General features: G+C 54.1%; 1 protein-coding gene across 2 annotated transcripts in view; it reads right to left on the reverse strand.

Annotated features, from left to right (window-relative positions):
* The window catches only part of LOC135978248 (maestro heat-like repeat-containing protein family member 7), a 38,804-nt gene extending 23,563 nt beyond the window's left edge, over positions 1–15,241 (reverse strand). The window contains exons 1-9 of one of the 2 annotated variants that reach the window (XM_065579251.1): positions 14,814–15,241; positions 13,753–13,853; positions 12,029–12,145; positions 10,690–10,769; positions 9,164–9,284; positions 8,455–8,541; positions 6,098–6,202; positions 4,793–4,922; positions 953–1,059 (exon numbers count right to left, since the gene is read on the reverse strand). In XM_065579251.1, coding sequence (XP_065435323.1) covers positions 953–1,059; positions 4,793–4,922; positions 6,098–6,202; positions 8,455–8,541; positions 9,164–9,284; positions 10,690–10,769; positions 12,029–12,145; positions 13,753–13,853; positions 14,814–14,928 — 963 coding nt within the window. In that variant the 5' untranslated portion in view covers positions 14,929–15,241. Of the gene's footprint in view, positions 1–952; positions 1,060–4,792; positions 4,923–6,097; positions 6,203–8,454; positions 8,542–9,163; positions 9,288–10,689; positions 10,770–12,028; positions 12,146–13,752; positions 13,854–14,813 lie in introns of both variants that reach the window. The other variant, XM_065579250.1, reaches the window with a different exon arrangement.
* Between the last annotated feature and the right edge of the window lie 6,835 nt (positions 15,242–22,076).

The following is a 22,076-nucleotide window of genomic DNA, read 5'->3' on the forward strand; positions in this document are numbered from 1 at the left end:
TTGTTGCATTAATCTCTGGGGAAGCTCCCACCACGCCTGACAAGGAGCTGGGATCAGGTTTGGATGAGCCCCAGTGCATCTTGGGATGTGGCATGTAGGGAGGCATATTGGGCTGCATTAGTAGAAGCATTGCCAGCAGATTGAGGGAAGTGATTATTCCCCTCTATTCGGCACTGGTGAGTTCACATCCGGAGTATTGCATCCAGTTTTGGGCCCCCCACAAGAGAAAGGATGTGGACAAATCGGAGGGAGTCCAGCAGAGGGCAACGAAAATGATTAGGGGCCTGGGGCACATGACTTATGAGGAACAGAGGGTCCTGTGGCACCTTTGAGACTAACAGAAGTATTGGGAGCATAAGCTTTCGTGGGTAAGAACCTCACTTCTTCAGATGCAAGAGGAGAGACTTATGAGGAGAGACTGAGGGAACTAGGCTTATTTAGTCTGCAGAAGAGAAGAGTGAGGGGGGATTTGACAGCAGCCTTCAACTACCTGCAGGGGGTGGGGGGTTCCAAAGAGGATGGAGCTAGGCTGTTCTCAGTGGTGGCAGATGAGAGAACAAGGAGTAATGGTCTCAAGTTGCAGTGGGGAAGGTCTAGGTTGGATATTAGGAAAAATGATTTCACTAGGAGGGTGGGTGAAGCACTGGAATGGGTTATCTGGGGAGGTGGTGGAATCTCCATCCTTAGAGGTTTTTAAGGCCCGGCTTGACAAAGACCTGGCTGTGATGATTTAGTTGGGGTTGGTCCTGCTTTGAGCAGGGCGTTGGATTAGATGATCTCCTGAGGTCTATGATTCTATGAGGTAGAGTGGGCCATAGGCAGGGCTCTGACCCAGATGAATGGGCTCAGTCACACGCCTGGGTCTGTCCCTTCCCCCGACTCTTAGGGTGCTAATTTCTGACTCCTGATAACTCTGCGCACAACAATCCCGTGAAGCACTGACTGTACTTACCCATGTGATATCGCTGGTGTTGGTGAACAAGGTGTCCCAGGAGCCGTACAGGATTTGCTTGTCCTTGAGGAGCTGCCGATGCTCTTCACTGTTCGCCAGTGTCATAGCTATAAAGGGAAGGGTGTAACAGCTGACCTGTGTACAGTACTATAAAATCCCTCCTGGCCAGAGCCTCCAAAATCCTTTTCCCTGTAAAGGGTTAAGAAGCTCAGGTAACCTGGCTGGCATCTGACCCAAAGGACCAATAAGGGGACAAGATACTTTCAAATCTTGGCGGGGGGAAGGCTTTTGTTTGTGCTCTTTGTTTGGGAGTTCGTTCGCTCTTGGGACTGAGAGGGACCAGACATCAATCCAGGTTCTCCCCATCTTTCTAAACAAGTCTCTCATATTTCAAACTTGTAAGTAAAAAGCCAGGCAAGGCGTCTTAGTTTTACTTTGTTTTCTCAACTTGTAAATGTACCTTTTACTAGAGTGTTTATCTTTATTGCTATGCTTTGAACCTGAGGCTAGAGGGAGGTCCTCTGAGCTCTTTAAGTTTGATTACCCTGTAAAGTTATTTTCCATACTGATTTTACGGAGATGATTTTTACCTTTTTTCTTTAATTAAAAAGGTAATTAATTTCTTTTTAAGAACCTGATTGATTTTTCCTTGTTTTAAGATCCAAGGGGTTTGGATCTTGATCCACCAGGAGTTGGTGGGAGGAAGGAGGGGAATGGTTAATTTCTCCTTGTTTTAAGATCCAAGGGGTTTGGATCTGTATTCACCAGGGAATTGGTGAAGGTCTCTCAAGGCTATCCAGGGAAGGGAATTAGCTTTGGGATGGTGGCAGCGGACCAGACCTAAGCTGGTAGTTAAGCTTAGAAGTTTTCATGCAGGCCCCCACATTTGTACCCTAAAGTTCAGAGTGGGGAAGCAGCCTTGACAGCCACCATCATTGAGGCTGAGCCAGGGAGGGGAAACAGACAGCAGGCAATATAAATCAGATGTTCGGTTAGCAAATGGGAGTTTTGCAAGAAAGTTTAGAGAGGGTGTGTGAGAGACAAGTACATCTAACAACCATACTGTAAACTCAGGCCAATAACCCCCTCCCCAGAAACAAAACTAAACAAACTAACCCCCCTGGAAGAGTAAAAATAAACCAGGCAGAAGGGCAGCAGCAGCATGGGGCTCGCCAGTTGATTGCACTGAATGCAGCATGTATGATTACCAGCCCTATGGGCAGGTAGCATATGTGGGCATTTGGCCCAAGGAGCTACTGGCCCTCGGAGACCAGGAGGCCAGAGGGGCTGAACTGGTGGAGCCAAGGAAGGCAGCGAGGTACATAGAGGAGACTTTTAGGGACACAGTAGAGTGGTCCCACCCCCAGTCTGACAGCCTCTGTGCTGCTGAGGAGGGTGAAAGTTTCGGGGAAGGAGAACATCGAGCTAGAGCAGAGGGAGACGATCCCATAGTTGGGACCCACCTTCCAGATGAAGTCATGATGTCCTCTCAAATTGAGGTAGGAACCCCAGTTACAAAGAAAAGCCTGGTAATAATAATGGGGGATTCAATCAATAGACATATAAGCAGTTTGGTTTGTGATGGCTGGGAGAACCACATGGTAAATTGCCTGCCTGGTGCAAAGGTTGCAGCTCTCACGAGACATCCAGACAGACTTATGTGCCCTGTGGTATGTAATCTAGCGTTTAAATCGGCCTCTGTATGAGATAGCTAATGTGACAGTGAATTTTTAAAAAGTCTCCAGATGTGATCCCTGGTAAGCCTGACTTCAGTACCAGGCAAATTGTTGAAACTATAGGAAAGAACAGAATTATCAGACACGTCGGTGAACACAATTTGTTGGGGCAGAGTCAACATGGCTTTTGTAAAAGGAAATCATGCTTCACCAATCTACTAGAATTCTTTGAAGGGGTCAACAAGAATGTGGAGAAGGGTGATCCAGTAGATATAGTGTCCTTGGACTCCTTTGACAGGGTCCCTCACCAAAGGCTCTTAACCAAAGGAAGATGTCATGGGATAAGAGGGAAGGTTCTCTCATGGGTCAGTGGTTAAAAGATAGGAAGCAAAGGACAGGAATAAATGGTCAGTTTTCACAGTGCTGAGAGGTAAACAGCAGGGTCCCCCCCAAGGATCTGTGTTGAGACCAGTGTAGTTCAACATAGTCATAAATGATCCAGAAAAAGGGGTAACCAGTGAGGTGGCAAAATTTGCAGATGATACAAAATGACTCAAGATCGTTAAATCCAAAGCAGACTGCAAAGAGCTACAAAGGGATGTCACAAAACTGGGGGACTGGACAACAAAATGGCAGATGAAATTCAATGTTGATAAATGCAAAGTAATGCACATTGGAAATCATAATCCCAACTATATATACAAAATTATGGGGTTTAAATTACCACTCAAGAAAGGTTTCAGAGTAGCAGCCGTGTTAGTCTGTATCCGCAAAAAGAAGAACAGGAGTACTTGTGGCACCTTAGAGACTAACAAATTTATTAGAGCATAAGCTTTTGTGGACTACAGCCCACTTCTTCAGATGCAGAAAGAGATTTTGGAGTCATCGTAAATAGTTCTCTGAAAACATCCACTCAACGTGCAGTGGCAGTTAAAAAAGCAAACAGAATGTTGGGAACCATTAGGAAAGGGATAGATAATAAAACAGAAAAATATCATAATGTCTCTATATAAATCCATGGTGCGCCCACACCTTGAATACTGCGTGCAGTTCTGGTCGCCCCATCTCAAAACAGATATACCAGAACTGTAAAAGGTGCAGAGAAGGGCGACAAAAATGATTAGGGGGATGGAACAGCTTCCATATGAGGAAGGATGAAAAAGACTGGGGGCAAGTCTACACTTCAAACACTGTATCGCCTGTCGGAGAATAACAGAGTTCTCACTCTTTTGGTTGGGTACAGCACACGCCGTAGCTGCACTGGCGCTGTAGCATTTAAGTGAAGATGTTCCTATGCCAACAAGCTCTTAATCCACCTCCCGGAGAGGCGCTAGCTAGGTCAGTGGGAGAGGTGCTCCTGCGACAGGGGTGTGGATTTTTCACACCCCTGAGCAATGTCGTTATAACAATATAGGTCTGTAGTATAGACCTGGGACCATTTAGTTTAGATAAGAGATGACTAACGGGGGATATGATAGAGGTCTATAAAATCATGACTGGTGTGAAGAAAGTGAATAGGAAAGTGTTATTTACCCCTGCACATAACACGAGAACTACGGGTCACTTTATGAAATGAATAGGCAGCAAGTTAAAAACGAACAGAAGAAGGTATCTCTGCACACAATGCACAGGCAACCTGTGGAAATTGTTGCCGTGGGATGTTGTGAAGGCTAAAAGTATAATTGGGTTCAAGATAATCAGGGCATGCAAACCCATACTCTGCATGTCCCTAAACCTCTGACTACCAGAAGCTGGGACTAGATGTCAGGGGATGGATCACTCAAAATTTCCCTCTTCAGTTCATTCCCTCTGAAGCATGAGGTACTGGCCACTATCAGAAGACACAATACTGGGCTAGATGAACCATTGGTCTGAGTCAGTATGTCCATTCTTATGTGAGTTATGAAGAGTAGCATATAGATAGGGGAAGCTAAAGACATCAGGGGAAACTCCATGGCTTGCAGGACTAAGGATAATAAGGAGGTTTTTTTAAAAAAGTGATTTAGGAACAAAAGAAATCTTAGCAGTGGTGTAGGCTCATTACTAGATGGAGACTCTTTAAAAGGTTGCAGAAAAGGCAGAAGTGTTCAAGAAATATGTTTTCCATGTTTGGAAACCCCATGTTAGTGTATTTAGGAAGGACAAGGGTCTCCATGGCTCTTACATTTTAGCTGCAGCATGAAGGAGTAGAGGTGGTAAAATGCCTCCATAGACGATCGGCAGATCTCCTGCTCCGGATGGCACAGAGTGACACACGCCACCAGCTGGCCCAGGACTCTGAACTCCTCCGCTTCCTGATGGAGAGAGGGCGCAAAGGGAGTCACTCGCCCCTGCAGGCCTAGCGCAGCGTGTCCCCCTGGCATTGCCCTAGCAATGGGTTAGAACTGGGGGAGGCAGAGCCCAGTGCAGAGAGACTGGGGACAAGGAGAGCAGGAGGAGCCGTGGGGCCCATCACCAGGGGCTGAGGAAAGCTCAGCAGGGACGGGGAAATCTGGTCAGCAAAGTCAGCAAACCTTGCTCCCGAGTGGGGACCCGGGTAACGAATGAACTAACGTCCAGTCTCCATCTCAAGGGCAAGCGCCTAATCCCAGCCCCTTCTCCCACCCCCCACCCTCCATTGACCTCAGGCCCAGGAGCTTGGGGTCACCTTGGACTCCTCTGCTCTGCATCCCGCCTCTCTCACTCCATCCTGGAGTTCCCCAGAGTCCTCCCTTCCTGCGCCATCCCCAGCCTGCCGGCTCTCTCCCGCCGGCTCTCTACTGCAGCCTTGTCCTCTCATCTCCCCCTCCTGCCAGACCTTCCCTTGCCCCTCCTGCAGCACCTGCGCTGGCTCCCTGCTCTTCCCCACCTCGCACCAAACCCCTTGCCCTCCTCTCCAGGGGTCTGCACAGCCTCCCCACACCCACTCCCCAGTGCTCTGGCTCCTTTGGTCCCTCCCATCCCTTTCGGTGTGTCCCCTCCCACCTCCCTCCTTCTGTTCAGCCTCTGGGGGCACATCATCCAAACGCCCCCCTCCAGCTGCCGAAGGGGAGGCCTTGACACAGGGGGGATGGAGCAGCTGGAGCAGCTAAATGGCCCTGAGCACCCAGAGCAGGGGGCGTTCTTCTGGCAGCCTGGCAGGAGCTGATGCCAAAGCATCCCACAGGCAACTGACAAAGGGGGTGAACAGACACCTGGGTTCAGAGGCTGCTCTCAGGGCCATCCTGTGTAAATGCACTGACCCTGTGGAGCAGACTTTGGTGCTAGGGGAACAGCGGGGAGAGTCCTTGGAGACAGAATTATGGGGCTCGACCCAAAGCCCACTGGAGTCAGAGGACAGACCCATCGACATCAGTGCTCGGTAGATTGGACTCCTACCGAGGATCTTGCTGAGTCACTATTCTAGGCCCGGGTTTTCCCTGCCAGGGAGCGCTGCACCGCGAGGCTGCTCAGTGCAGTTAGGAGGCGGCCAGGGTCACAGGCTGCTCACCTTGCATTCAGGTTGACAAGCCATGAATTTCATCAGGCAGGTGATCCTTTCCACTGCCCTCAGCCGCCCATGCACCTCCTTGGATGCGGTCCAGGGGAGCAGGGCCTGAGAGAAACAAATTGGGACAAATTGCTGAGGAGAAGTACCAAAAAATAGCACAAGCACATAGGGAGAAGATCAGAAAGCTGAAGGCAAAAATGAGTTCTAACTGGCAAGGGACATAAAAGACAATCAGAAGCAGCTCTATAAATGCATTCGGAGCAAGAGAAAGACAAAGGAAAGTGAGGGGCCACTACTCAGCAGGGAAGGAGAGCAAATAATGGATGACACAGACAAAGCCAAGGTGTTTAATGCCTTTTTTGCTTCAGTTTTCACTAAAAAGGTTAATGGCAACTAGATGCTTAACACAATATTAACAACGAGGGGGAAGGAATACAGGCCAGACTCGGGAGAGAACAGGTAAAAGACAATTTAGGACAGTTAGATGAATTCAAGCTGGCAGAGCCACATGATATTCACCCTAGATGGAGCTAGGCAAAGCAATCTCTGAACCGTTAGGAGGGCTGAGGTCCCAGAGGACTGGAGAAGGGCAGACACAGAACCTATCTTCAAAAAGGGGAACGAGGAGGCCTCAAGGAATTATAGACCTGTCAGCCTAACTTTGGTACCCAGAAAGATACTGAACAACTTATTAAACAGTTTGTAAGAACCTAGAGGAGATAATAGGGTGATAAGGAAGAGCACCATGGATTTGTCCAGAACAAACCATGCCAAACAAAGCTAATTTCCTTCTTTGACAGGGTTACTTGCCTAGTGGATGGAAGGAGGCAGTATATGATGATGTATATGAAGTTTAGTAAGGCTTTTGACACAGTTCCACAAGACATTCTCAGAAGCCAACTAAGCCAGTATGATCCAGATGAGATTACTATAAAGTGGGTGCACAACTGATGGAAAGACCATACTCAAAGAGGAGTTATCACTGACTCGCTGGCAAAGTGGAAGGGTGTCTCAAGTGGGGTTCCCCAGGGGTGTGCCTGGGTCCAGTACTAGTCAATATTTTCATTAAGAACTTGGTTAACGGAGAGGAGAGTATGCTTGTAAAGTTTGCAGATGACACCAAACTGGGAAGGGTTGCAAGCACTTTGGAGGACAGATTAGAATTCAAAATGAGCTTGCTAAATTGGAGAGTTGGTCTCAAGTCAACAAGATGAAATTCAGTCAAAACAAATGTGACGTAACGCACTTAGGAAGGAAAAATCAAATGCATAAAAACAAAGTGAGGGATAACTGGCTAGGTGGCAGTACTGCAGAAAAGGATCTGGGGGTTATCATGGGTCTCACACTGAATAGGAATCAACAGTGTGATGCTGTTGTGAAAAAGGGAAATGTCATTCTGAGGTGTATTAGCTTGTAGCACTGTGTCCAGTTCTGGGCACCACGCTTTAAGAAAGATGTGAACAAACTGGGGCCAGTCCAGAGGACAGCGACAAAAGTGCTCAGCGGTTTAGAAAACCTGACCTGTGAAGAAAGGTTGAACAAACTGGGCATTTTCGTCTTGAGAAGACGGAGGGGGCACCTGGTAACAGTCTTCAAATACGTTAAGGGCTGTTATACAGAGGATGGTGACAAATTATTCTCCATGTCCCCTGAAGGTAGGACAAGAAGTAATGGGCTTAATCTGCAGCAAGGGAGATTTAGGTTAAATATTAGGAAAAAGTCTAAGGGTGGCTAAGCACTGGAACAGGTGACCTAGGGAAGTGGTGGACTCCCCATCACGGAGGTTTTAAAAAACAGGCTGGACAAACACTCATCAGGGACGGTCTAGGAATGCTTGGCCCTGCCTCAGTGCAGGGGGTGGAGTAGATGACCTCTTGAGATCCCTTCCAGCCCTGCACTTCTGTGTTCCCTCTTCCCAGGCTCTGGAATCGAGGAGACCGAATCTCTGTCAAGGACATTTCCCTCTTTTTGGAGCACAAACCACCCACAGAATCTACTTCCTGTGGCCCCAGAACTAGAACGTTGGGGGAATCTCGCTCTGGGCTCTGGCCAGGTTGGTGGGGCCCATGGTGAACACAAATGAATGCCAGGGTCAGATGGGGGCTCAGTGGAAAACACGACAGATCCTGCACTCCTCCACCCCCACCCCGTGCAGACGTTTTTCAGATATAGCGGGGGCACTTGGCCCTCCAGCCCAAGAACCTTTGTATAGAACGTACTTTGAGGAGCCAAAGGCACCAGGGGGGGAGGGGAAGAGGAGGGGGAGTGTCCCATGCTTGTGATTAAATGGAGTCTTGGTCCCTGAGCCCCACCCCAGCTACAGGACTAGTCCCCTTCCTGCCCCCACGCCTCCAGACCTCCAAGATCTTCTCCACCACCAGAAGTCTGGGCTCCTGATTCTCACACGCCAAGGCCTTCAGCATCTGATCCATGGCTCTCAGAGTCTGTGTGCAGAGCAGAGGAGACACCAGAGCAAGTGGCGTTACCCAGCCAGGAGATGAACCAAGGCCCTGGCATGTGACACCCCCCAGGCCACGGCAGCACCTGGTATTCCAGCTCACCCACTCACTTGTACCCACAGGGGACCTACTGCAAACTCCTGGCAACAGGACACCACCTGCCTTTGCTGTCCCCAGAAAGGCCACTGCATGGAGTCTAACCCACTGGAAGAGTCAGAAAGGACTGCACATTTGGAGGGGAGATTTCCAGCCAAGCTTCGGTTCCTCTGGCCTGTGTGCGTCTGAAGCAGCCAATCACAGGCCTGTGCCCCCCGCCACGCACTGGGGATGAATGTGCTTGTGAAGGGAGTGTCTGTTCCCCACTAATTGTCGGTGCATGTGAAGGAGAAATGCCTACTACTGCTACCCTATGAGGGAGTTACTCCTTTATCTGCAGTGGTGGGGCCTGTGCTTTGGTGCTGCAGGTCCTGAGCTGAAGTCCTGCCGAGGAGCTGTGATTATTATACTCATGTGCCAGTGCCAGGTTACCCGGGGGACAGGTACACGAGCGACCGGCAGGATTCCCACTTGGTTTCGGGTGGCTCTGCGTGGCCGGTTTGGGGCTTACCTTGGTGTAGAGAGCAGCCTCCTCGCCCTGCATGGTCTCTGCTGGAGGCAGGGAGAAGACGCTGGAGAAGCAGGCTGTGAGCAGGCTGGATCGTTCCAGGTCCTGCAGCGGTGGCTTCACTCTGCTAAGAGAAGAAACACGTGCGGATTGGAGGGCTGAGGCGGGACTGACGCGCTAATGTTGGCGTCAGGCTCCCAGGACATGGAAACACCTGAGGGGGCTCCAACTGGTGGGTGGCAGACGAGAACAGGTCAGGGGGCGGTGGAGGGAGCTGGTGCTGCCTTCTCTCATACCAACAGGCAGGGACTTAGTGCAGTCTGCAGCTGTCTGCTGTGACCCCACCAGGACTCACCAGCTGGGGCAGAGAGCACTGCGCTTCGCCGAGAAATGACATCCCGCAAACGGCACGGACGGGAGACTAGAGCCTGCTGGCACCAAAGTGCCTCTGAACCAAGTGGCCACAGTGCAAAGGAGCCTGCCAGTCCTGTCCCGCTGGGGGCAAAGAGACTCTTCCACCACAGCCGTCTGCACTGCGGCTGCACAGTCCGGGCCAGCAGAGAGATGCTGCATCAGCCCGCAGCAGGGCAGAATCCAGGCAGGGATCCAAGCCCTGCCCCTTGCCCAGGGCTCTCAGCCTGCTGGACAGGGCACCCAGCTGTGTGCAGGGGGGGAGGAAGGTGGAGACAGCCCAGACAGCATTAACCTCTTCACCCCCACTGCCAGAGCATGGCCCCAGCACATGCAATGAGGTACCAGGTGACTACTTGCCCCCTGCAGGACAGAGCCACGCCCCTCGTGGCAGGTGGCAGCTACGCCCACTGCTGACGCAAATCACCTCCCTCCGCCCCAGCAGAGACAGGATCGTGGCCAATGCCGTCCCCTGCCCCGCTGTCAGGAAGCCAGTGCCCAGTGGGGAGAGCCGCTCCAGCGCCTGCCCTGCCTCCCCCTCCCATTCCTGGGGAACCTATTGAGCCACCAGCGAGAGCCCAGCTCCAGCCAGCAGCATCTGCCACCTCCGGACGCCTGATGGGCAGGCTTCTGGGAAGCTCAGAGCAGGGCACCAGCGGCGCTGAGAGAGAGCCCCCCATGGCACAGGCAGTGCCACGGGCCAGGGCTCAGCCTGCCCAACTTCTCAGCCACAGGGGGTCGCTGAGCTGCCGGTGTGACGCAGCTGGCACAGCTGGCAGTGACTTCGGTCGCTCCGCTCCAGCAGCACCCAACTGCCCCTCTCCCCCCAGAGCCATCTCCTGCGGGGTCCCAGAGGGGACCAGTCCTAACCCCCTCACTCCCTCCCCCACATCTTCCTAAGGCCACGTGGAGAGGTCGCCAGGCACCGAAGAATCCTCCACCATCTACCCACTGGTGCCAGCCCACATGCACCAGCACCATCACCTGCTGCCACGTGCCCGGCGGAATCAGAAGATGGGGGAGGAGCAGAGGGGGGAATGCCCTGGAGAACTGGCCATGCCAAGAGGCTGGCGTGTCTGGCTGCACACAGCACTGGCTGGGCCGGGCAGGCTGGGTACCTCATCTCCATGATGATGAGCATCGCTTGCTGACGCACCATGTCGGTCAGGGAGTCGACGGACTCGTGCTGAAGCATCTCCTGGGGAGACAATGTGGGGAAATGCCAGCCAGGCTCCAAGCTCCTTCAAGGCTCCGACTGGGGAGCAAAGCGCAGGGCCTGCAACATGTGGGCTCGGCAGCCAGGTCGTCCTACTGTGGACTTGATGGTGTGCAGGGCTCCAGCCGGGGAGCGCAGTGCAGGGCCTGTGGTCAGTGCCCCAGTGTCACGCGCCAGTGCACTGAAAGGCTCCATCAGCATTAGCACCCAGGGACACCACCTGAGATCAGGCCCCCTTGTGCCCGGTGCTGCACACACACAGTGAGAGCCAGTCCCTGCCCCAGAGAACTCACGAGCTAACTAGAAGAGACAAGGCATGGAAGGGAAACTGAGGCACAGAGGGGGAAGTGACTTGCCCAAAGTGTTACTGCAGAACTGGGAGTAGAACCCAGGTGTGCTGAGCCCCAGCCCACTGGACCACCCACCAGCCCACGCTGTCCCACGTTCAGGGAAGGGAGGTGAGCTCTGGAAAGCTTTCTGCAGTGCTGGAGAGCAAAGACTTGCCAAATCTATGGAGCAGATTTGTTGCTAGTTCCCTAGTGGGCACTGACTGCAGAGTGTTGGGGCTCTGGGCAGGGAGACTGGCGTATACAGAGCGACCCGGTGACTTGGGAAGCTGGGTGCAAGGGAACAATCTACATTTCCATACAGTTCTATGTTTAGGAACAAAGAATGCAGGCCACACTCACAGCATGGGGGGCTCTAACCTGGGAAGCGGTGACTCTGGAAAAGACTTGGCAGTCAGGGTAATCAGCTGCCCATGAGCGCCCAGTGTGACGCTGGGGCCAAAAGGGCTAATGCCATCCTGGGATGTAGAAACAGGGCAAACTCCAGTTGTTAGAGAGGTTATTTTCCCTCTGTATTTGGCACTGGTGCGACCGCTGCTGGGATCCTGTGTCCAGGTCCGGTGCCCACAATTCAAGGAGAATGTTGATAAATTGGAGAGGGGTCAGAGAAGAGCCACAAGAGTGATTGGAGGATTGGGAAACATGCCTGACAGTGAGAGACTCAAGGAGCTCAATTAGTTCAGCTGAACGAAGGGAAGGTTACAGGGTGACTTGATGACAGTCTGTAAGTACCTACACGGGGAGCAAATATTTGATAATGGGCTCTTCAGTCTAACAGACAAACGTCTAACACGATCCAATGATTGGTAGCTCAAGTTAGACAAATCTGCAGAAATCTCCAGGCCAATCACTAAACCCGCCAGGTAACACAGCCCCAGTGTGTGTTTTACTCACCGTTATCTTCTCCACTAGCAGGGCTTTGCGGTCCATATTTTTTTCTGGGCTCCATGCCACGATGTCTATGACGAGGTTGAGGATGGAATTCAAAAAATTCATTTTCTGGGCCTCGTCCTACGCCCCGCAGAGATGAGACACAAACAGGAAGGTTAGCGTGGAAAGGAGCTGCCAGTGGGAGAGATGTTAGAAAGCTTCCCCCCAGTGCTGCTCAGGCTTTGATATGCCGAGTGGCAGAAGGCCATTCATCTGGTAACAGGAGTGACTATCTGGGGAGGGCAGGGCAGCTCTGTGTGAAACCGGACTAGAGAGGGAGCAGATCTCACGGGGTAGGTGTCCAAAGAGGAACTGCAACATGGGGGCTAGGCAGCCAGACAGTGTTACTGGGGGCTTGACAGAGTGGGAGGAACAGCTGGGTGGGACACCCTGACACCCCAATATTCGCCACTGTCATGTCATTAGGACATGTTTTGTACAAAGTACGTATTGTAAGGTATCATTCTAAAAGTCTTTATCTGCTAGACATTAATGTCTCATTGGATTGTATGTGCTATCGTTGTATGTGAAATTATGAAGTTCAGCTATGTCTGTGTTCCTGAAACACGTTGTGAGGTTCAAAACAGCCTTTCAGGTACAACAGTAAAAACGCCAAACAATGGCTTATTGAGGAAATGCACATAAGCAGCAGGGTTAGCCCAGGAACTGTCCACAATAGAAACCTCTCCGAGAGAACGCTACACAATGGGAACCGTTGGACCCAGGTCACAGCAAAAGAGTTTTCCAGCGGGTGGGAAGAGGAGATAAAAGGGGAACAATGACATCGGGGGGGGACCTCACGCTCCCTGCAATAAGACACATGGAAACACCTGAGGGACAAAGATTGAACTATGAGAAGTGATGGTGCCAGGCTGGAGAGAGATTCCTAGCCTGTGTAAGAAAACCTGGGAAATCCAAGCTGCAAAGCCAAGGCAGCTTGTCCCTTAAGAATCTGCCCACCTGTTTATCACTCAGGGTGAGAATTTGCTCATGTAGAGCCTATCTATCCAGTGTGGAAAGCTTAGTTTGCGTGTTGTGTTTATTTACTAATGCAATCTGCTTTGTACCGTTTGCTATCTCTTATAACCACTTACAAGCTACCTCTTGTAGTTAATAATCTTATTGCTTGTTTATACCATAACCCAGTTTGTGCAATTAGCAACTGGGGGGAGGGGCAAAGAGTTGTGCATACCTCTCTCCACATGGAGGGAGGGGGCGAATTTCATAAAACCTTTGGGTCTGTACTCCAAAGGAGGTGGGCACCAGAGTACTGGGACAAGCCCTTTCACCTGAGTCTTCCCAGAGCTGATCTCAGTGTCTGTGTCTTTCTGCAGCTGGGCGTGGCCCTGCCTGAGTGTATGGCTGGAAGAGGCTTGTGAGCCTAGCCCAGCAAGACGAGGTAAAGGGGGCCCAGGCTGGCAGAACAGGTGGGCTCGGTGGTAGCCCGGTACAGCAGGTGGCACCTCAAAGGGGGGCAACCCGTCACACTAGGGACTGTAACTCAAGACGGGACTTTTTAAAATGCTGTAGTTTAAACAGGAATTATTTGGGGGCAGGTCCCTGGCCTGTGTTATACAGGAGGTCACAGTGGTTCCGTCTGGCCTTAGAATCCATGCATCATCTGGAGAAGGGCAGATGTGCATGTGGACAGGGCACTAGCTGACAGGTCAGAGGAGGGCTCTTGGTACCTGGTCATTGCCCTTCAGAAAGGAGTCTATGCATTCCAGGGCCTCTCTCTCCTTCCAGTTGTGCCCCTTAAAGCAGGCGGTGCTACATGGCCATGGTGAATCTGATCAAAGACAGAGCAGTGGTAATACCTGGGTCTGCCAAGCTGCAGTCTGGGTGACAGAGATCTTAGAGAAAACCCTTGCCCCCACTCCCGCCCCAGCAGGGGAGCAGGGTCTGGCACAGCGATCCCTGGCTTCCCCACCTCTTTGCTGCCCAGCCCAGCAAAGACCCAGTCGGAGCCCTGGTTCCCAGCGGCCACCCCACTTCCCCGCCCAGCATGCAGGCTCAGTCTGGGGATTTGGGGAGCGCCACACCTGGAAGGAGGGACGATGTCAGGCCATGAGGGGTGTCCCCACTCTCCGGCCCATTGCTGGAGGGGGCGGAGGGACTGGGAGTGAATCGGTCTGGTCCTTGCAGCAGGAGAGAGAACTGCTGCCCAGTCTGCATGGGATATGGGGACCCAGGGCCTGCCCGTTCTGCTTGTTCTGACTGCCTCTCCTGCCACCAACAATCAGCCAGAGGCACTGGGCTCCCATCGTCAACACTCCCCCCAAATGCCCTGTGCTGCGACATGCGACAAAGGAGCCAACAGATGGGGCTGCAACATCAGGGAGCATCTTACGCTCTGGCCGGCGCCCTGCAATCCTAGGCTTTAACAACCCACCGTGCACCAAGCATCCCCTTCGACTGGTGGAAAACATCCTCCGACCCAGCAGCGTGACAGATCGGGGTGGGCGAGTCAGTCAGTCTCCACCTGATGCTTCTGCCGCTATGCCCCGATCAGCTTTAGTGGCTGCAGCTGCTGCCAGCAGGAGGGGCCATTCCCCCCTGCCTGGGTTTTCCTGTCTCTCCATCTCGTGGCAACCCAGAGCAGTACAAGGTCTATGGAGTCTTCTCCCCACAATGACACCCTAGTCTTGCCCCCCCAACCCCCACAGGGGCCAAGTCCCACCCCAATGCAGGGCCATGGCCACAGCCATTTTTGCAGCCCCCTCCGCCCACCCAGAAGGCGCCCACTCACCGGGATGGTGCGCACACTGCTGCTGCTGCCATTCCCTCCTCTGCCGACTCTTCCCTGGGGGAGGTTTTGTCTCCTCCCAGGCACGCCTGGGCTCTGGGCGGCCCTCCTCAGCCATCCTACAAGAAGCCAGGACAAGGCATTGCTTGTGAGTGACGAGAGGCGATTGCCCCGTTCAGCATCAGGGCCAGCCCAGTTATTTCTGTCCCACCAGCACCTACAGATGCCAGCTGAGCTCAGGGCCCTGTTGCACCAGGTGCTGCAGACAATCGCTGGGCTGGAGGGCTCAGACTCTAACTAGCCAAGGCAGCCAGCAGGGAAACAAGGGAAGGGATGTGCTCAAAGTCACCCAGGATTAGAACCCAGGTGTCTGAACTCCCAGGCCAGCAGCCCATCCCACAGGCCAAACGGCCTCCTCTGGGTCACTCCCACCTCTCCTTCTCCTGGTTCACAAGCTGCACAGCAGACAGGCTGGATCCAACCACTCAGGATTCTTCCTGCCCCATGGAATGACCCTGATCCCTTCCCCAAGGAATATTGGGGCCGTGGCAGTTCGCAGGTGGGCGAGGCCAGTGGGGTGGGGGAGGTGGGGCGGGCTCGTGAGCAGCAGGAGTTGCTCAGACACACCCGTGAAGGGGCAGGAGCAGAAGGCAGGAGAGCGGCAGGGAGGCTGGTACCTTCTCATGCAACCTCGGTGTGGCTGGCAATGCAATGGAAAAGCAGAGGCGGGCAATAGAAGATTCTCCTACCTGGAGTCAGGAGTGGGCAGAAGCTGGCGTGTATATGGGCCACCCACTTTCTGCTGCCGGTGGCGGAGCTGAAATGGCTGGTTCAGCTTTCCCAGCGGCACGTGCCAGCTCTCGCTCTGCCAGAGCCAAGCCTGGCAGTGAGGGGATGAGGCTGTGCCAGCCAGCAGGGGGCGTGTCACAATGGGCAGGCGAGTCACAAGCCAGTCAATGTGTGACTGCCCAGCCATGGGCTGCCCCAGCCCAGACTAGTTCTGGCCTCGCCGGGGCTTTAGAGCCTCTCCTTCCCCACCGGAGTCATGGGAGGGACCTTCCGCTCCCCACAGTCACAGACTTTAGGCCGGAAGGGACCGCTCAGGTCATCTAGTCCCAGCTTCTGCGGACCCCAGGCCACAGCCCCTCCCCGCGTCCATACAGCTGGAGCCGGGGGCGGGGGGGAGGTCTCCAGATCCCCGAGTGGGAGAATCAGTTCCATCCCGGTTCCTCCTCCTTGTGACAGCGCAGAACAGGGGTTCCCGAACGCTCCCCTCCCCCAGCTCCCAGCCTACGCGGGCGGCTCTTTGTGCTTGCCCAAGCTGCTGGGCGCCTTGGCCGTAGGATGTAAAATGGCCCCATCTCTGCTTCCCCTCCCACCGCGGCAACAACACAGAAACTGCTTTCATAGCACCCCCCCCCCGCCCCCGCCCAACTGGGTCTCAGGCCTTGCTAGCCGCTCAGTGCCATGGCAGCCCCAGGAGATGATTGCTGAGAGAGTCTCGGCTCAGGGGGAGGCAGTGGCTCCTAGAAGCAGGGAGAGCAGCAGCACCATAGATCAGGGAGGTCTGGCAATGCCAGTGGCTGGCTGGAGTCTGACAGCCCAGGCACCCAGAGCAGACAGTCAAAGGCCAAACCCCTCTCACCACCAGTTCTGTAGCTCCCCCTTGCCTTTGGTGTGTCTTAGGCACCATCCTGGCCCTCATCCCCATGGCATCAGAGCACTGTCCAACCTCGATTGCATTTATTCTAACCTCCCCCTGCAGGGCAGGGCCTGGCTGCTACCTCCACTGAACAGACAGGAAACTGCAGCACAGAGGGAATAAGGGATTTGCCCGAGGCCACACAGAGCATCTGTGGCAGAGCTGGGAATTGACTATGGGTCTCCTGGGTCCCAGGCTGGCACCTTCTCTTCCAACCTCCTGCCCCCTTTGCCCCTGGTTCAGTGTGAGCTGTGAGAGCTCTCTGGGGCACAGGAGCTGGCTGGTGCCCAGATGGAACTACATTGCCTATTGCACATATCTCGCTTTTCCCAAACATTGAGTCTGCTGCTACAACCATACCAGGGCCCGCCAGGATCCTTGCAGCTGGGCAGTGCTAAGTTTTGAACTGTGCTAAGTAGGGAAGACAAACTAGATCTTCCATCACTAGCGCAGCTCTGTGTTACTGGGGACTCACTGCTGGCTCAACCCAACCAGCCCTCCTCACACGGAGCCTGTAAATCCTCCAGCCCTGCTGTTCTCCTTTGTATTTCGGCAGTGCCCAGAGGGCTCAGTCCCGGATCAGGGCCCTGCAGTGCTAGACATTGTACACACACAGCCCCCGATTCCCCCCACGCTTGGTCTCCTGAATGGCTCCTGCCCCAAGGAGGGACGGCTCTATTCCTCACCCAATGTCTCCTGCTGGCAGAGATGCTCTGAGAGACGTCTACGCTCTGGGTCTCTGGGCTTCCCGGGCTGGGAGGCAAGCGTGGCTGTCTCCGGGCGGTTCTGCTGACTCTCCAGCAGCTGCACTTCAGGTGTCCTAATGCAGCCCTAGTCCTCTCCAGTGCTCAGGGGCACTGTCCTGGCATCGGACTGTCCTGATAAATAGAACAATGGCTCCTGGCACCCTGAGAATTCCTGTTCCCCTGGCAACCTCAGTGCCATTTCCTATGGAAGTGATGGTGTCAGCAAAGGTGATGGAGGTGGTCAGGCCTAGTGGTTGGAGCTGGACTCAGGGGGCGGGGCAGGGCATGGGTGGAGCAAGGCCGGAGCGAGACCAGGGCTGGAGTAGGACTAGGAACAGGGCTGGAGCAGGCTCAGCCTGTTGCCAATGTCAGGCAGGAGCGAGTTCCTGGCCCTGGAGTGATGTTGAACAGACTGAGCTGCTGCTGTGAGACTGATATACCTGCTCTGGGAGACACAAGGCCAGTTCCTGGCTTGTGGATTAGCTGGAGCCCAGCACAGGAGGGAATCAGCACCTTACAGATGGCTCCCGGGACGCTTGGCTCCCGGCCCTCTGGGTATTGACATGCCAGGTGCAGGGGGCAAGGTGCAGCGCCAGGGAGGAGATTGGGGAGGCAGGAGCACTGAGGTGGGGCTGAGCGGGCAGGTGCTGAGGAGCTGCGGCTGGCTGGCCAGCAGAGAGGAGGAGCAGCAGCTCGGCTCTGGAGGGCCCAGCTGCAGCTCCACACAGGGCGCTGCCAGAGCCTGGCAGGCGGCTGGCTGAAGTGGCACTTTGTGATCTGGCACGGGCGGGAGCTAGCTCCCCACAGCTGAACGCTCCGCAGCACCGGTGGATTCAGATCCAAACCAGGATCTGGCTCCAAATTCACAGCTGGCCCCTTCCCCCGATCTGGAGCAGCTCGCACCGTCTGGGGGTGGTTGATTTCACAAGAGAGGGGGCTTCCCACAGATTCTCCAACTCCCTCACTGTGAGGAAGTGGGACTGTTCTTAATGTTTCCTCTGAATACTGTAGGGGTGCCTCAGCTTCCCCTATGCATTTCTTAAGTCTCTAGGTGTGGGGATAAAGGCCAGTGTGCAGAAATGGCCAACACTCTGTCTCCTGGCAACTAATGGCCGGGCCCTTCCCCCCTGCAAGGGGATAGCTAAAGGTGTTGGAGAACAAAGAGATCAGGTGACCTCCTGGCCCGGGAAAGACACAAAGGCCAGAGAAAGGGGCTGGAGAGTTTCAGTTTGGAGCTGGCTGGGGACGAGGAGTGAAGTGCAGATGTGGGTGTCTGGCTCACTGCCCCCCAAAATGGACCCAGCTGAGGGGTCCTGTTCTCTGTACCTACAAGCTGTTTTAGACCGTGTTTCTATCATCTAATAAACCTCTGTTTTACTGGCTGGCTAAGAGTCACGTCTGACTGCGAAGTGGGGGTGCAGGACTCTCTGGCTTCCCCAGGACCCCACCTGGGCGGACTCGCTGTGGGAAGTGCAAGGAGGGGCAGAGGATGCTGAATGCTCCAAGGTCAGACCCAGGAAGGTGAAAGCCCTTTGAGTTTCTGGCCCAGAAGACAGTCTGCTCACAGAGAGGAGACTTCACCAGAGTCCTGAGTGGCTTCATAGGGAGCAGCTCCAGAGCATTGTCTGGGGACTCCATGACACACACCTCTCATGCTTCTTCCCATTTGCCTTTAATCACCCCCACATGGCCCATGTTGGTCACCAGCTACCTCCCTGTCTGGACCCTTACCTGGCCCCATCATGGCAGTGGCTGAGCACGCGGGTGTTGTTGTATTTAGGCTCTCAACCCCCCGCATGGAGCAGGGACCTGTTCTCCCTAGTTTGCTGAGGCCCAGAGCGACAGGGACTCACCTGATCTCACACAGAAGACTTACAGCAGAGCTGGGAACTGAACACCGCTCTCTTGAATTCCAGCCCAATGCCTCATCTACCAGCCTGTGTCGCCTTCCCGTGCCCTGCCACCAGCCCCGCCAAACCCTCCTCCCTGTCTCCGTTAGGGTGACCAGACGTCCCGATTTTATCGGGACAGTCCCGATTTTAGGGGACTTGTCCCGCGTCCCGACCTTACATCGGTCGGGACGCACTTTGTCCCGATATCGGGGGGACCGCGGCACTGCTCACGTCTTCTTCCGGGCCCTGGGGCAGTGCAGTTGAGTTTCTGCTGGGCTGGCCGGCCGGCAGACGCCTGCAGAGTGCTGCAGCCCCACTCCCCAGGCACGCACAAAGGCAGGGGCGGGGCTTGTAGGCACCAGCAACGAGCCCCCCCGCCCCTCAACCTGACCCGTGCCGGAGCTACGCAGACAGGAGCCAGAGGGACGCTCCCTCCTCCTCCCGCTGCCAGCCCTGTGAACATGGCTGCAGCACGGCCCCGCTTCTCCCTCCTGCTCCTCGCCCTAGTTGCCCTGCTCCTGCCCGCACAGTGGCCCCTCTGCTTGGCCGCCAAGCATCTGGACCGGTGCTTCGCTGAGTGCAAGCGCTGCACCGACCCAGAGTGCAGCAGTAAGTGGGTGCGGGGTGCTGGGGTCCCCGGACGGGACCTGCCTGCTGGATCCTGAGGCTAGCACTGCGGGGGGGCTGTGCCAGGCAGGCTCTGGGAGGGAGGACGGGGGGGGTCCGATGCTGCTCTGGGTAGCCCGTGCGGGATGGGATGATGATGGTGCAGGGACGGGAGACCCATGGGGAGGCCGGGGTGTAGGCAGTGCTCTCGGGGCCGGCCCTTGGGCAGGGCCATGGGGCCGCACTTGTGGGCACCGCGATCCGGCCATGAACCGGATGTTTTTCCGTCCCTTTAAAGGGCCAGTAGCCCAGCGTCCTGTCGGGCGGGTTCTCCCACACGTCCCGGTCCAGCCCCAGTGCGGGATGTGAGGGGAGGCGTGTGTTTGGTCATCGGCTCCCCAGCCCCATCTGCAGCGTTGGTACGTTCCAAGCGGAGCGGGAGGGGAGGCAGTTGGCCGAGAGCGGGTGGAGGGAGGGGGCTGGGGGATGTGGCCTGAGCGCACCCTCTGGTGCTGGGGGGGGGGGGGGTCAGGCGCGCACAGGGGAGGGGCTTGTTCCCCCCCCCCCCCCCCCGCGTCCTGATTTTTCACTTGGTAGATGTGCGCCGCCCAGCCAGGAGCTCGGGGAAGGCTCGGTGTGGCTGGCGATGCAATGGAAAAGCAGAGACGGGCAATAGAAGATTCTCCTACCTGGAGTCAGGAGTGGACAGAAGCTGGCGTGTATATGGGCCACCCACTTTCTGCTGCCGGTGGCGGAGCTGAAACGGCTGGATCAGCTTTCCCAGCGGCACGTGCCAGCTCTCGCTCTGCCAGAGCCAAGCCTGGCAATGAGGGGATGAGGCTTTGGCAGCCAGCAGGGGGCATGTCACAATGGGCAGGCGAGTCACAAGCCAGCCAATGTGTGACTGCCCAGCCATGGGATGCCCCAGCCCAGATTAGTTTTGGCCTGGCCGGGGCTTTAGAGCCTGTCCTTCCCCACCGGGGTCATGGGAGGGACCTGTGATGGGTTGGATCACAGAAACCCCCCGGGAGCTGCCACCTGATGTGCCAAGACTACCTCTGCTCCTGTTTTCCCTGCCAGCTTGGGGCCCCAGAACCCTGTCTTGCTGAGCCAGACACTCCCGTCTGCTCCAACACAGACCCAGGGTCTGAATTACTTGCCCCAATGCTGCAGGTTTGCCTGAAAACAGCTCACAGAAGTGTGCTGGTCTTTAGCACTCAGATGCCCAACCCCCATGGGGTCTAAACCCAAATAAATCCGTTTTACCCTGTATAAAGCGAATGCAGGGTAAACTTATAAATTGTTCACCCTCTATAACACTGATAGAGAGATATGCACAGTTGTTTGCTCCCCCAGGTATTAATACATACTCTGAGTAAATTAATAAGTAAAAAGTGATTTTATTAAATACAGAAAGTAGGATTTAAGTGGTTCCAAGTAGAAACAGATAGAACAAAGTAAGTCACCAAGCAAAATAACATAAAATGCACAAATCTATGTCTAATCAAACTAAATACAGATAATCTCACCCTCAGAGATGCTTCAGTAAGTTTTTTCCTCAGACTGGACACCTTCCAGGCCTGGGCACAATTCTTTCCCCTGGTACAGCTCTTGTTGCAGCTCAGGTGATAGCTAGGGGATTCTTCATGATGGCTGTCTCCTCTCTTCCACCCCCTTATACAACTTTTGCATAAGGCGGGAATCCTTTTGTCCCTCTCTGAGTTCCCACCCCCTCCTTCTCAAGGGAAAGACACCAGGTTAAAGATGGATTCCAGTTCAAGGGACATGATCACATGTCACTGCAAGACTTCATTACCCACTTGCCAGCACACAGGTATAAAGGAAGACTTACAGGTAAAACACAGCCATTTGCAGACAATGGTCCTAGTTAATGGGAGGTTTCAGAGTAGCAGCCGTGTTAGTCTGTATCCACAAAAAGAACAGGAGTACTTGTGGCACCTTAGAGACTAACAAATTTATTAGAGCATAAGCTTTCGTGGACTATAGCCCACTTCTTCGGATACATACCGAAGAAGTGGGCTGTAGTCCACGAAAGCTTATGCTCTAATAAATTTGTTAGTCTCTAAGGTGCCACAAGTACTCCTGTTCTTCTAGTTAATGGGAGTCATCAAGATGCCAAATCACCATTAATGGCCCACATTTTGCATAATTACAATAGGCCCTCAGAGCTATATTTCATATTTCTAGTTTCAGATACAAGAGTGGTACATTTATACAAATCGGATGATCACACTCAGTAGACAATAAGCTTTGTAATGATACCTTACAAGAGACCTTTTGCACGAAGCATATCTCAGTT

Source organism: Chrysemys picta, unplaced genomic scaffold (genome assembly GCF_011386835.1).
Source record: "Chrysemys picta bellii isolate R12L10 unplaced genomic scaffold, ASM1138683v2 scaf181, whole genome shotgun sequence".
Classification (NCBI taxonomy): domain Eukaryota; kingdom Metazoa; phylum Chordata; order Testudines; family Emydidae; genus Chrysemys; species Chrysemys picta.